The 16,192-nt window shown below is 39.7% G+C and overlaps 1 protein-coding gene across 3 annotated transcripts; it reads left to right on the top strand.

Moving 5' to 3' along the window:
• The first annotated feature begins 3,791 nt into the window (after positions 1-3,791).
• xkrx (XK related X-linked) lies at positions 3,792-16,182 on the top strand. Of its 3 annotated transcripts, none has more exons than XM_088430879.1 (4): positions 3,792-4,591; positions 12,112-12,371; positions 13,006-13,528; positions 13,631-16,182. In XM_088430879.1, exons 1-4 carry the CDS (start codon positions 4,263-4,265, stop codon positions 13,854-13,856), a joined length of 1,338 nt encoding a protein of 445 aa, XP_088287005.1. In that variant the 5' UTR covers positions 3,792-4,262; the 3' UTR covers positions 13,857-16,182. The 3 variants fall into 3 exon arrangements, with proteins under 3 accessions (XP_088287005.1, XP_088287006.1, XP_088287004.1); XM_088430880.1 differs by having other exon boundaries at positions 13,611-13,864; XM_088430878.1 differs by having other exon boundaries at positions 13,006-16,182.
• The last annotated feature ends 10 nt before the right edge of the window (positions 16,183-16,192 follow it).

Genomic DNA, 16,192 nt, shown 5'->3' with positions numbered 1-16,192 from the left:
GATAGATAGATAGATAGATAGATAGATAGATAGATAGATAGATAGATAGATAGATAGATAGATAGATAGATAGATAGATAGATAGATAGATAGATAGATAGATAGATAGATAGATAGAAATATGAAGATTATCATTCAGGTGCAAGAAAAATGTATACATCTAATCTAAAAACTATGAATACGGTTATAATGCTGCATGTTGTTGTATGGTAATGTATGCTAATTGAGTAGCTATAATGTGATTATAAAGTACATGAATACTGAGCATCTGTAAATAGGGTTTGTTTGTAAATATCATTAAGTCATTACACTAATGGTACCACCCTGCTCTGCTCCACTACATTCAACACACACACAAGCAGAGCAAAGAACAGCTGAGGTCAAGCATAGCTGCCACACCCCCATTTGCTCCACATAACAAACATGCCTCAAAGACCCATGGCAGTTGATTTTGCACTCTGTGCTCACCTCCTGATTCTGTTGCGCCATGCAAGCCCCAACTCTGCTGCTCTGTAATGAGATTTCCATCTTCCGCTTTTCCCAAGGCCCCGCAGAAGCACAGCACATCTGCATTCTGGAGTCAGTGACCCACAGCAACACATGCATTAGTAATGATAAGCCTTCATTTGTGCTGTCCACTTCTTCCTCCTCATCCTTAGGACCAGACACAACTCATTCACTGAGATTAAATCAGACAGGAAGCAGATAGCATGTTCGGGGTGAGCTCTGAGCTCATTTTCTTCCCTCTCGAGAAAACTGGAAAATTGAATAATATGTTAGTCATATGGAAGAACATGTTGCCATTATAAACGCTTTTCTTAACTGTACAGCCTATGATAATGTATTTGACGTTACACAAAAGAAGTGTTGTTAATAATCTGGCAAAATTTGAATTAAAAACTCACACACACAGCTCTAAACGCAACCCGAGTCAACTGTCGATAACTCTGTGACAATCTGGAAAAATAGATGCTACTCCCTCCAGCATCTCTACAACTATCTAAATGTTTGAGTCGAAAGAAACATACGCGCTAGAAGCTTCCGGTCTTTGGAATATATCCCACTGGGTCATGACAGGACTTTTCCATGTCACAACTACGTGGCAGACTAAAGCAGCCACTTCTGCACAAAGCTTGCAAATGTCACATGACCTTGTAGAAATTTAAAATGGGAAATGGTTGTCTGCATTGATTTGGGAATCATGGAAAATGAGGAGATGAACATTTTAAAATTTGAAGGGTTAGACTCTGTTGAGAAATTCTTTAGGATTAGTTAAAATTACAAAAAGTTCTCATTCACGTCAGCCACTTTCTTAGCCACTAATGCTCACTGAGCTCCCATGTGGGCACGGGGAGAACATGCAAACTCTACATAAGAAAGCTGGAGCTGGAATCAAACCCGCGACCTCTGAACTGTGAGGCAGACTTGCTAACCACTTGTTCACCTTACCATCCTATGGGATTTTTTAGGAGGCAGCACAGCAATATTTGATGCAACCTGCAAGCTTTTGAGGCAGGTTGCTGCTTGAAATGATCTTTACTGTACATACAGTGTTTGACTATGTCCATTTGGCTTCAACATAACCCTCCCAGGAACAGGTAGCTCATTTGCTTTCCGTTAAACCACCATGACAGAATGCTTCGCTTAACCTCATTTTTAACATGTGTTCCAGAGAGCCACTGTGACCTGAGTGAGCAACGTGACAAATGAGGACACGTCTGTTTAAAAAGCCAATGAGTTCCAGAGTGAGTCACCCTTTGTTGTTGTTTCTCTCTCTACTGTACAAGTTCCCAGCGCAACAAGTCGTGGGACAACCAGTGGGTGAACTCTAAAAATGGAAGTGCAAAGCAACTGAACTCTTAGTGCTAAATGTATCCCGCTGCTAGTTTGTTCCTCGCTGTGCTTTTAGACAAGGACATGATATACTGCAAAACAGTCAACCATTTTTAGGGTGGATGCAGTGGAATCATCGAAGAGAGATGACATTATCATGTAACCATGTGCTATTGGAAAGAGGTTTCCGCACGTGCTGAAAAAATAAATACGTTTCATGGAGACATTAATCAGTCAAATACTGAAATGAAAACATTGTGAAAACAACTATTCAAAGAACCTTCTGCATGGAACTGACAAAATCCAGCTGCTATTTCTTCTCTGACTTAAATAAATCATCATATTGTATCTATCCATAAACAGTGAAAGGAATGCGGGTTTATTTCCATCCAACAGGTTTTCTACATTACAAATTTGATTCCTCGCTGGAATGGCACCATTTATGACCAGTACATCAACTACAATAGGTAAAGTGAGGAATATCGCAATCTGATCATTATGTTTGTAAAGTTACAAGGAATATAAACCTCTTTAACTTTTATTTTGGGAGCTTTGTTAGCTGATATACCCCTCTATTCTGTAATAAAGAAGCAACTATAACGTTTCGTTTTTGTGAATAAGCATATTTAGATTTTTTTTTGTTTGTAATTTTTTTCTCATAAAAATTACTGACTTGGGAAGGGCTGCTCTACAGGAATGTGCCTCAAGGGCTTTGTAATTCGACCCTCATGTAACTACTGAGCAGTATTTACCTTTTCCAGCTATAGCCTGGATCCAAAAACATGTAAAAAGCAAGTGTCAAATGACACATTGTTGGTTGGTATAAATATTGACTATTTATCAGTAATCTGATGTGAAGAAGAAAAAAAAAACCCTGAAATGTATGTTGGAAACATTCATCCACAATTCTCACCGCACAATATGTCATTTTACACTAAAGTCATTTTGGGGAGTATGCGTACATTTTTGCATGCACCTGTGGGAGCTTTATGGTAAATGCAGTAGTAAAACACTCCTCCTCCTGCTGTCCGTAGCTTTAACGGACATGGTGACCTCCGGAGGAGTGCCACCCCCATGTAATATAATTCAATGATTACTAGACCTACGATTATATTTAAAACATACTGTTAGTTGTTAAGAACACATTTATTTGCAAGTTTTTGAAATTTATAATCATTTAATGTATTCATGTTTAATGAAAAACAGTCAAAATCTTAAACAGTGTCGTTTTAAACATGCCATCAGTGTCTGGTTTATTCAACTTTAGACCCTTTTAAACTTCATTTGAATCGGTCCATATAAAATAATCAACCTAAAGTGTCCTCTTTTGGATCACAGAAGAAATATGTTATCAAAAATAAACAACTTAAATATTAATACATATTTTCCACAGAAAAACATCAGTATAAAGCATTAGAACTGTTCTCAAAAAGTAATAGTTATAAATACATATTCGTCCACAAAAAAATAATTAACTTAAAGTTTTGTCTTTTGGGCTTATAGAAGAGATATATTAACAAAATTGAATCATTAACTCGACAGGTAACGAGAGGTGGCAAATAACAAGTTGGGTCCAACCATTCTAATATGGGGGAGAATCTGAGATTTTACATTAATGAAGATGAATAACCAACTGAACATAAACTTTGTTTTATGAACTTATATTTTCCGGAAACAATGAATTAATTCAATAATTATTTTTAAAGGACTTATGCATGTTTGTTTGTTTTATTTAAAATCCCCACCTGAAGTTCCTTCAAGTACCCCCAGGGGTTCACAGGGTTCCATCAATAAAAAAAGGAACGTAACTAATACAGTAACACTGTAAAGAACTAAAATGTCAATTTATCTTGAAAGGGCGTAAACCGAATAATCACCCTTGGCTATTTACTCTTATTTTAAGAGGCAGTGCATTCCACATCCGGTGTGACATCTGTTTTGTGCGCCAGCTTGCAAGCTTCTTTTTATACTGAACCAGCACGGAGGGTGCATGCAATGAAACAGCTGAAAATATATGCGACCACAACCGCCGCCGCCACGAAGTCACTGTCATGACGCTCAAATGTTGGACGAAGCAGGAAAAAAAAGACATTTGGAGGCGCTAGCGATGGTTAATCTGACGACTTGACCATCGAGGCGGAACTTCCACGCCGACGGACGGAGCGAGCGGCACCGACTCCGGTTGGGGGACCAATCAACCAACAACTGCAAATCGGGCTTCAAAAAGGACTTTAATCCGGTTTACATTTTCTCAAAACCTGACGTTATTACTATTTTGAACGCAGGAAAGAACAATGGGGACAGATTGGCGAGATGGAGACGAATTTAGCGTTAAACTATTAAACGCTAAGATTCTTTCATTGAAATACGCCTATTCCCTAGGTGGTTAAATCGTGAAGAGGGGGGGAAGTTGGATTTTTGTTGTCGCCATGGAGGAGCACGAGAGGGAAATTTCTTACGAGGAAACCCCGGCGTCGGACAGCGAGGTTTTGGTGGTGGTGAATCCGAGTCGATTGCGCCCTCCGCTGGGCGTGGTGCTCGCCACCGTGCTGTATTGCGCGGAGCTGCTCAACGCCGCCGTGCTGTGCGGCAGCTACCACCGCGACGACGACGAACACTGGCTGGGCTTCACCATCACTTTTATGCTCTTGCCGGCCGTGCTCATCCAGATGACCCTCATCTTCATCCATAGGGACGTGGGCCGAGACCGGCCGCTGGTCCTCCTGCTGCACCTGCTGCTCCTGGGGCCCATCATCAGGTACTTTCTGACGCCCCCTAAAAAAAGTAAAAAAAAAAAAAAAAAAGCTTAGTATGATAAAGTCATAGCTCCGTCTTTTTTGTAAGTTTACACAAACTGTAATCGGAGGTCTGTTGCCCGAAAATTAACGGCACTTCAGTTATAACTTCCTTCACCAAAGTCCACCCCCCACCAAAAAACAAACAAAAAACTTGCTCAAGAAAATAACAATCAAACCTCCTGTCATATTAAAACAAAGGCCACAGTTTAACCTGACAGTCTTCTTTTCAATCACCCTAATAGGATAGGTAAACTGATGACAAAACACACTAACCCTACACCAAAATGCATTCAAAAACATGTGAGCTGTACATTAATTTGTTGAGCATCATTTTTTAACCTCTGGTATCATTCGTTGAACAATCATTTTCAGAGACTTACATAAAACCCAATTCACATTTGACCACATGTCATCTGTCACATACACCACAAGTAAACAAGGTTTTGGTGAAGTTAATTTAACAGTTATTATACTTCAAACAGTGCAGGCCAAAGGTTTGATCATACATTTTGATTTAATTTCTTGGCTTATTGTAGGGCATTTGTTTGTCTAGCTGATCGGTTCTTGCCTTAATATGAATTTTAATAGATTATCCAATTAGGGCTGTTGGCTATATATTAACCTGACCTCTGCACAGCATAACTGATGGTCGCAACCTCTTAGACAAAAATGGCGATTAATTAACCATGATAAAGCGCACTGGTGTAGGGAAAACCATTTTAGGTGAGTACCCCTCGAACCTCATGGAGTGTACAAAGTAGTAAACAGGGCAAATTGTGGCTATTACGAAGAATATAAAACATGTTTTTTAATTATTTTACCTTATTTCGTTAGGTACATAACTCCACGTGTTCATTTACAGCATTGGTGTCTTCATTGGACATCCACAGTACAATGTAAATACTGTAATCATGAAAATAAAACGCTTTGCATGAAAGGGTGTGTCCATACTTTTGGCCTGTACTCTGTCGGGTGGTCAGAGCTTGCAGAACAGAAGGAGCATTAAAAATACAAGAAAAATTGCTTATTTCTTAAGAATACATGTACAATTATTATCACAGTTCTGTATATTGTTTATGTAGTGCAATATTAATATTTTGACTTTTCTTTTTTAAAGCATAATAAATAAAAAGTTGTTTTCTGCAGGCGAGGTTGGATTAATAATATTTCCATTCATTCAAATCCTGAAAGATTTGACAACCGAGAAATAAGATTGTTTTCAATTTTGAACTTGGTCGTGGAGCGAATTAAACTTGTATCTTAAAGCATCACTTTTGATTTAAGTTCACAACACAGTACTTGATAGATAGGAGGTATTAAAAAAAAAGAGTTGGAGCAAAATACAGAAATCTTTAATTGTTTAAGTAACTGATAACCTCTACAAGTCAATTGAAAAAAGATAAAACATTTAAAAGAGCGGAAGTAAAAATAAGTGAAATAACTGAGATAAACTCTCAGTTTGTGCAACTGCGTTATTTAAAAAAAAAAAATCAAGTTGGCTACGAATAAGTGAAAAAAAAATACACCATACTTGCTAGTTTTCTCAGATTAGATGGAATTTTTTTGGAAGCCAGATGGGTTTTAGGCTAGCACGTATTTGCAACGAATCATTTTTTGATCTAGACGACATTAAAAATTATCTTGAGTGAAACCACGAATGAGAAATACCTCACTCTGAATTTGCTGCGTCATTGTCATCAATGCTCCATGGTTCATCTTGCGCTGTCCCTGTTTTTTTTCCTGTTGGCAAGATCTCAGTCAATAGATCAATCAAGATCCCTATCACGGTTGACTTTACTTCGATTTAGATCTTTTGTGCAAGGAGTCATCATTTGCAGAGGTTGAAATAAGTAAAGAAGCAATTTGACAACAAACACGTTGAGTAGAAAGTACAGATTACCGGTGGCAAAATTGCCGCCCCTGAGATGGTCTTTGAGGGCTTTGTAAATGCTCACGTTTGTTTTGAATCCAAAAATAAAGAGACTCTCAGTGCACGGATGACAGAATGCCAGTGATGTGGCTCAACCTAGTGAGATCGAGACAAAAGCCTAGCGGTTGTATTCTCACCTAATTAGACACTAATGAAGTTTTCTTGAGGGAGATGAAAAGAAATTTACAGTAGTCAAGATGTGAAGAGACAAAACACGAATAATCATTTTTAGTGTGCATATACGTAAATAGTTTAATAGCTGTCAAACCATTTGCAGGGGTTGAGCTGTATTTGGCAGAACACGAATTCTCTTAAATTCCCCGTACCGTGAAAATAGGTCTTCTAAATTTGACATTACTATATTTAAAGATCTCTGAATTCACATTGCAGGTTCTTTAAATCTTTACAGCCGCACAATCTAATTATGACTCCAGAATGAGACTTTTCTCAAAAAGTCCGCGTTTACCAAAATAATATTATTATAATGTAAGTAGAGTATATGTTTGCACCCTTGCATTTCCCCCCATTGTGCGTAGACTCACAATCCAGATGGAAATAGCAGAAGGCCACACAGTGAATAAAACGTCCTCCCACACGATATCTTGGAACCATTGAAGTTGAACACAATCTGTTGCGTGATACTGGTTGCTCAACAACCAAGTGAACATTTACAAATAAGTGATATTGAATCAAACACTTCCCTGTCATAACGTGCAAAATGTCTCATGTAATATTTTGACATCTGATACAAGTATTAAGATAACTTAACCAATTGCATACTAACTCATTCACTGCTGCGGATGTTTAAATTGACAAGCTGAATCCAAATATTTATTGTAAACACACAAGACCAAATAACACATTTCCACTTAATCATGAATGACCAATATTTTTATATTAATTTTAATTAAATTCAATTTTGACGTCTAATTTGGGATTTCGACAACTCTCTCCCCATAAATTTTGGTCTGAGACAACACGCATTTGAGTCAGCCTCGTTTGTTCAAAAGTGATCAGTTGAAACGGGAATCGTGAGGCTGTCACCATCAAATTGTGCATTGTCATGTACGTACATAAAACTGCCTTCTAATTAGTGCGCTAAAAGTTGCTTTTTTTACAACATGAAAGGAAGTAAACTACAACTAAACATATCAATAAATATTTAGTGATGGTTTGTGTTGTTCTGATGCGATAGTGATATGAATAAAAAGTGAATTAAGTAGTAAATCCCAACTGAACTCACAGCCCACCAGTGGGTTGTGCATTCTATTGATTTTTTTTCTTTCTGTTTGTTTGTTTGTTCAAATCCTCTCCCCCAGAAGCAGCTTTTAATGCCCTGCAAGCAAAGCGTTCATCATTTTTATTGCGGCTTGATCTTGGCCGACCCCCTCGGAAGTGTCCCCTGGATGCAGCTGATGATCTTAAATTTAAAAGGAGTGATCGGAAAAGTGTCTAGAAATAGCCCTGCATGCTTTTATTCTGGAGGTAATCAACAGTTATAGAAAGAAAGCTAACCTGTTTGACAGGCGAGGGACAAGGGCGAGACTGCGGCAATCTGAAATTCACACGCCCCTTAGTTTGAAACTCGACATTGTGAGTTTTGATTCCCCAATCGCCGCGTTTACATATTAGGAAGTGGTTGTGTTCTTTTCACTAAAGTGCATGGCAGCGTTGTTATTATGCTCCCCGTTTGTGCAGATAATCTGATGGGAAGATCTCAGTGCTGCAACAATTTGATATGCTAGACGTTTCTCCCTTCACATTTCAAAAGTCGGGAAATGACGTTACCTCCCTCTCTGAGTAAACACTTTTTGAATGAGAAGCTATGTCATTCCTTTTATTAAGCTTGATGTCAGATGAAAGCGGGAATGGCGCACTACAGTCTGTGGTTCGTCTGTTTGTGACCTGTGATTGATTGACTAGCGACTCGTTTCAGGGAGTTTTGGAATCTGAAGGTTGCGCTTGTAACTTCCCACGGGTTTACGTAACTGTCAAATATTGCAATCCTTTGGGAATTTGAGTAAAAGGTGGTAATCCGTTTTCGAGTACTTTAAAACCAAGCATAACAGAAACAGAAAAGGTTGGGGGGGTTTTGTCAATGCTTTAAGCAAACACAAAAAAAACAAGTTTTCGGAACGTCCGCAGACTTCAGTTGCAGGACAGAAAACCAGAAGCAGCTGTTATCTTTTGCACTGCTCCCACCGAGGAGTGCTTTCCTCTTGTCAATGACTTGAATGGACACCGTGCATGTGACCACTTTTGAATATCACAGTGAGCGGAATGTTGATGAAACAAAGGCGAGAGCACACCGAAGCCCAGTAGCATTGGTCAGGCTTTCCGCCTCCTCTGCTTTATCTCAGGCCGATGTAAACACAATGGCTTTGCTGCCTGTTGGCTTCCTGTGCTACATTCAGGGATGATTTAATAGCTGAGCTCATAGCCACGCAGTAAAACATACTCAACAGTTTTCAGCTCAACACGCACATGAGAAATTGCAAATGAAACTCCAAATGCAAGCTAAAAATGAAAACAAATAAGCTAAAAATTAAAAGAAATTGAGGATGCTTTTTTTTTTTTTCCACTTCTTGAGTTCAGTTGATGAAGCACATTTTCAGTTCATTTTCAGTTTCAGTGGACTCCAGCATAGCAGTACTGCCCTATCTTTGCTCTCTGTTCAACATATATACCGCCAGCTAGGGCTGTCACTATTGAATATTTTTCAAATCACTTATCCTATGGATTATTCCATTGAATATCTCCCTCCCCCCGTTTTTTCTGATAATCTACAAAGATTGAACGTGAGTTGGAGTGAACATACAGTAGTTGCTTTTTTCTATCTTTGCCTATGATTTTTTTAGACACCAGCTAAAATTTGCAAACTGGTTGGCAGTTGTGATTAACATTAGCATGCTAGCGATTACTTTTTAAAGTCATCAAACATTAACTAACATTTAGCTCACACATGCGCCACATATCTCTGCAAGAAATGTTTGTTGTGCTAACAGATTTGAATCTGATATTTTTTGTCGACCAATTTTGAAATTCAACATTTTTTGCCAGCCGTGCATATGCCATCCCAGCAGCTTTATTAAACTCTTCGTTCTCAGAATGGGTATTACTTTTGCCTGATATCTCATTTTTTGGAACATTCTGCCACCAAAAAAAAAAAAAAAAAAAAAGTATTCATTCAGTTTGGCAAAGCATAACAAAGCAGCACATCACGCACTTTCTGCTGGGTTACATAATGCAGGCAACATTTTTTTCCTTCTTCCTGAATTCAGTGATGATAGCATTAAGCAACACATCATGATCTTCCTGTATGGTCACTTAAAACCAATATTTTGCTCCCGTTTTTCTGCAATTGCGTGCTTATTTCTGTTCAACTGTCTTCTTCCTTATTCCTGAATTCTGGAATAATATGCACTATTTGTAGGCGTGTGACACCAGTTTTCACTTGGGACTGATATCTTCTTTGTCCTTCTTCCTGAGTTCAGCAAAACAAAGCAGGAAGCAGCATATCATGGACTGTCTAATTTGTCACTTCAAGGCAACATATGGCACTATTTGTCAGCAGATAAGTGTGAATTCCAGGGCCAGCTTCACGTTTTGCCTTCTTGAGTTCAGTGACCCTTGGTAACAGCATACCCTGCACTGTCTGCATGGTGACCAGCAGTGTAATCATAGAACTGTATGATGGACCTACTATGAATGTTTATCTCAGTGAGTAAAGTCACCTTTCTTGCCTCAACTTGTTTCCTCAAGTGCATACTCATCTAGTGAAACAACATAATTACTTTGTCACATTCAGCCTGTCCCAGCACGCGCAACGTCTCGTGGTTACTCCCTAAATGTAAATGTGGTCTTGCTGATGGCCTGCCGGCTTGATCGCGGGTAGTCTCAAACAGGATGATAACACTGAAGAGCTGTCGAAAGAATTTCCTGAGAATGGCGCCACAATGTTGCTCATTGCTTTGTGTTCTTTCATGAACCCCAGCAGACGCATTCGTAAAAGGAAGTCGATATATTGATTTCCTTGTCTAATTTATTTATCAATATTGCCCAGCTGGCTCCCAAGAGCCTGAGTGCACTCTTGGCCAGAGCACACAAACGCCCTGTGAGGGGAGAGTGGTGATAAGCGTTTGCTTACTGCCAGCTGACAAAATTTGGGTCAAGGACCAATGTGTCACGTTTACGGCACAAAATGAGCGGTCGGTCAGCAATGTTGCAAAACATTCCAGCACAGTGATGTGAGAAGACGTGATGCGCTGAGAATTTTCTCTTTAGAGCTGTGTGCTTGTTGGCGTTTTTATGAATACCCAGAAGCCTCTCTGAGGCTGAAAACTTGCCTCACAGCATATGAACAGGCTGCTGTTTGTCCTGCAACTTAACACAGAGCGCATTCACCTTGAAAACGTTCACAGGACCACACCCTTTTACACTACAGTTTCTGTTCAGCCTTTTTTCCAGCCCTTGGCAAAGTGTTTTCTTTCCTCAGGCTGCCCTCTGGTGGAGCCTCAGGAGTCTATTTCTGTTTGATCAACATTCAGAAATTCACCCGGCAGTTACCCATCTTTATTTATCATGGGTAAACAATTTTAGGATCCCTTAGCCATAATTCGTATTTGATTAAAAAAAAAAAGTATAGTAATGATGCAATATGTAATTTTTTTTCTTTCATATGAAAGACATTAGAAGAACCAATACTGCGAATAGCAAATAGTTCACCCTGTGGTGGAATGATTACCTCTAAATAGCATGCACAGGTTTATCAACCTTACGTTTTATATGGGTTAAAGAACAATTTATGGTTTAATGAATCGATAAGGGGTTATAAAAAAAAATCATGTATTTTTTGTGCCAGTCAGAGGTAAAAGTGACGAATTGTTTCACAATCAAAGACAATGTTAACTTCGATAATAACAAATTGAAGTTATTCATATGTATTCTGTTGGTGTATTTTATTGAAGAGTTGATACATGCAGCCTTTTAAGGTTTTTCTTCGTCACTGACACTTGATAAAACAGAAAAACCCACATGAATCCACACTGCTTTAAGCAAAGTCAAATTAGCCATTTCATTTGTATTGTTAGTTGGACTTAACGGGGCAAGTTTCGTATTAATCTGTGAAAGCTCTAGCAAATATTTTCATTGTAATAAAAAAAAAAAAAACATAGATTTGCTAACAATAAATATACTTAATCATATTACTTCAAAATCATTAAAGTTCCCATGGTTTTCATTCGAGGGATCTATTAAAACGGTTAAGCACCAGAAACACTAAACGGTATCAACGATTTTTTGAACTTTTTATTATTATTTCATTTTTTTACATGTAGTGCCCATCAAGGGCTAAACACTTGCTCTAAAGGCGCTGAAGTGCAATTATCCCAGCGTAAAATAATTCTTTTATCTGGGATATGCATCCCTGCTTACTAAACACGATGCTTAAAACTTTTCAAACGCTGCTCATAACTTTTAAAAAGGAATGCAACGCTACACTGTTCGCTGTTGTAAAGAAGTGCTCCATACTTACCCTTGTTTGTCTTGCAGGTGTTTTGATGCCCTGATGGTGTACTTCCAAGCCGGCAGGAAGGAAGAGCCTTACGTGACCATCACCAGGAAGATTTACTTGAAGAGGGGCGAGGGCACGCGCACAGAGTGCGAAGTCAGTCGCTCGGAGCGCATCCTGGCCACGCACAGGAACGCCTTCAAGCGCACCACTGTCATCCAGGCCTTTCTGGGCTCCACACCGCAGCTCACGCTCCAGCTATATGCCACAATCCAGGAGAAGTACATCCTGCCCATCAGATGTAAGACGACACCACTCGTGTACAAGCAAGTTTGTAATGCTGGGCTTTTAGATAAAAAATCAGGATAGACCTCAAATGCACTGACGTTGGAAATAGTTTTGTTCAAGTACTTACCATTATTTTTGATGCAATTTGCCGCTTGCATGCAGAGTGGAGATGGCAATGACTCACCAGATGGCGCTGTAGGGCAGGAACCTTGCAAAAATCCTACTTCAAAATGCATATTACACCACAAGCGTTTCTCAATCCTTATCGGGCCAACATACATGTTTGTCATCGGAAAAAATCTCCGAGCCACACCACTTAGTAAAACGATTCACAAAAAGCGGATATACATGTTGATCATGCAACATCTTGTCATTTCGTGGAAGAGCATTCAATTGTTTTGCCTGTTACAATTTGTGGTTGGCATAGATACAGGAACAACAGAGTTTTTCCAAAAATATGTGACTTTAGTTTTGTCAAAATTTACATTGGATAATCTCCCGAATTACACCTGATGCTCCCTCAGCACACTGGTTAACAATCACTGTATTACAGAGATCAACAAAAAAATAAAAAAAAAAACAACAATGATCTCGTCATATTACATTTCCTTTCCACTGACCATGTTTTTTTTTTTTTTTTTTTCCAGTGACTCTGATGATCATCACCAAGATCTCCATCATATACGGGGCCCTGGTGTGCAGCGTCCTAGCCATCCAAATCCGCTACGACGACTACAAGGTGCGCTTCCGCCCGTCGGCCTACCTCTGCATGATCCTGTGGCGAGGCCTGGAGATCACCACGCGCATCACCGCCCTGGTCCTCATGAGCACGGCCCTCACCCACTGGGTGATCCTCGTGGGCCTGGCCAACCTGATCTTCTTCTTCTTCCTGCCCTGGGGCGAGTTCTGGGCCAAGAAGGGCTCACTGGCCAAGGACGTGGAGAAGAACTTCTCCAAGCTAGGCACGGTGGTGGTACTGTGCTTGTTCACGCTGCTCTACGCGTGCATCAACGTCTTCTGTTGGTCGGCCGTGCAGCTGGACCTAAGCCACGCCGAGCTCATCGACCGCAAACAGCGCTGGGACCGGCTGGCCATGTACTATAGCGCCCGCTTTGTCGAGAACTTGCTCCTCATCACGCTATGGTACTTTTTCAAGTCGGACTTCTACGAGTACGTGTGCGCGCCGCTGCTCGCCGTCCAGCTGCTGATCTGCTACAGCCTGGCCGTGCTCTTCATGCTGCTCTTCTATCAGTTCTTTCACCCGTGCCGTAGCCTCTTTCGGCACAACGTCCACGACTGCCTCCGTTGCGTCTGCTGCTGCCGAGGAAGGCTTGAGGAGGAGGGGCGAGTGAGGAAGATGGCCCCGTCCTACTCCACCGCCGCCACAATGGTGTTGATGCCCGATGAGCCCCAGGAGCCGCTGGACCCGCGGAACTTCAACAGCGACGCGGATCAACAGGAGACGGCCATCCTGGACGACATCACGGAATATGCCTGAGATCCCAGTAGTAGGAACACCTGCGCCATCTAGTGGCAGTGATTTCCAATCTGTGATCCATTACAACGGCGCCGCAAGAAATGATCCAATTGCTCCGAGAATAAATTATTCGCCGCAATTAAGATCTTTGCTCTTCTGTCTATGGCAGTGACGTATAGATCCGGTTGAAACAATTCACTGAGCAAATCTTAAGTTTCGGATTCTGCTTTTAATGAGTAGAACTATTATTATTATTATTATTATTATTATTATTATTATTATTATATTGCTTAAAAGGGAAACACATACAGTAAAGGCATAATTTGTTAGAATTAAACAGTCACACTTTGTATCATTTGAAAGACCGTTGTGCTTCTGCCCGACTCGGCGACTCGGGAGTAGTAAAGGACAGGCGGATGATCGTACTGGGCCATCGATGCGAATTACTCTGTTGAAATTATGATCTCATCTGAGTTGATTTAGCCAGTTTGAAATCTGGTCCTGTTCAGTTCAACACCAAGATATTGTTCTCTTGTGTGAATGTCAACCGGTGGATACACAGCTTCACTAGAGCGTTGACCATCTAGCAGAAGAGTATTCGATTTTTGTGGCATATGATACACTATATCATTTGTGATAAATGACTCACAATTTTTAGACCAATCAAGTGAAATTGGATCATTTCTGACAACGCATTAATGTTGGGAATCACTGAATCATAAGAACAGAGAAAAATGCTCAGTCGTTAGTGCTAATCATGTAACAGTTGTGCGATTATTGTGGTTGCAGCATACTGAGAGCTGTTTCTAATATCGTGACCCAAAATGATATCACCTACTGACTGCTGTTTCGTTCATTCATGAAGTCAAATCAAAGCTACATCTGTATGGATTTTAATGGATTCATGACTGCACTTAAACTCATCTTTTGTCCTAAAATTTTGTGTTGTAGGCGCAATTCAGATGCGTTGGTTTTAATGGACTAATATTAATGCCATACTGGATAAGCGCTTCAAATAAATCTCAATAAATTTGCATGCTGCAGAAACAATATGAATGTAGAAAAATATTGCAGTAGATTCGGGTAAAAATCAGTCTTTTATTTGAATTTATTGAATGCATTAAAAGGCAATAATAATAAATTATAAAATGGTGTAGTTCAAGCGGTAGCAGCATGAGTTCACTTCCTTCTCTGTGAAGGTGTGAGTGATTGTCTCCATGTGTGATGCGACTGACTGGCAATTATTCCGACTTCAAGTCTGCCTTTTACCTAAATTTAGTTAGGGTGCATTTCAATGCTCCTCCCAATTCGAAGATTTCGACTCTCTTCGTGCCACCAAAATACTCGAAGCGGTTGCGTGTCAGTGAGTGCATGCCACTTCAACCTCAATAATGTCCCTTTAAATCTGAGCATTTTTGTCTTTGGAAATTTTTCGGCGCATTACGATTGCGCAGGTGTACCTACACAAAAAACACAGTGGTGTTTGACAGAGAACTATTTTGCTTGCCTTTTCCCCCCGATGTGGATTTTGCACCCCCTTAAGAATGATAGAGACTACCTTGAGAATGGATGGCTTTGCACACCTTTGTGTCTACTCAATCAGAATTGGAACTCCGAGGAATTAAAGGAGAACTGCTTGGACCGGCTGCGAAGGAAGCCTCACCTTGCTAGAACTGGTTTATGGTTTGGGCAAATGTCAAAACAGCAAGGAGATCTGTGGGAAACAAACGGGGTTGAGTTGGACTTCAACATGATGAATTAACACAGAAATTTTGGAAAAAATGCACGACGTTGCAAAATGTTTAGGGTACTCGGCTTTCGGGTTAAAATCTATTTGTACACTTGGATATTGTGGCAACAATTGATGGTAAACAAAGGGTTCAAGCACATGTTCTCAAACGATTGTCTTAAGTGCCCTCAGTGGGTTACAAAATATGGATGAACCACAGAAAGGCCTAACATTAAAGTGAATTTCATTGTTGCCATTTTTTTTTTGAAATTCTTTTGTGTAAAGTTGTGCAAAAAAAGTCCATAGTAAAATGTAACCCCAGACATCATTAACATTTTGTGAATAGTTTTGGCTGAATGTCAATTAAGTTGAAAAGATTAGAATTAAAAATAATAAAGGAAATATAATAGTTTTGTAATTAGATGTCCACTTGTCACAATGGAGAAGAAACTTTACATTCAATTTTTGGCCACTGAATGAGCTATTTTGATTTCTCACCATTCTACTGATAAATGTTCACATTTTTCTTTGTTTTGTTTTTTTTTCGTCCAGTGCCTTGACTACTTTATTGATGACTTGAAACTTTAGTAAAATAAACTGCTTATATTTAAAAACCAATGTCTAAAAT

Source organism: Hippichthys cyanospilos, chromosome 13 (assembly GCF_059441005.1).
Source record: "Hippichthys cyanospilos isolate Australia breed blue-spotted pipefish chromosome 13, RoL_Hcya_1.0, whole genome shotgun sequence".
NCBI classification, from domain to species: domain Eukaryota; kingdom Metazoa; phylum Chordata; class Actinopteri; order Syngnathiformes; family Syngnathidae; genus Hippichthys; species Hippichthys cyanospilos.
This window is presented reverse-complemented; position numbering and strand designations above follow the sequence as displayed.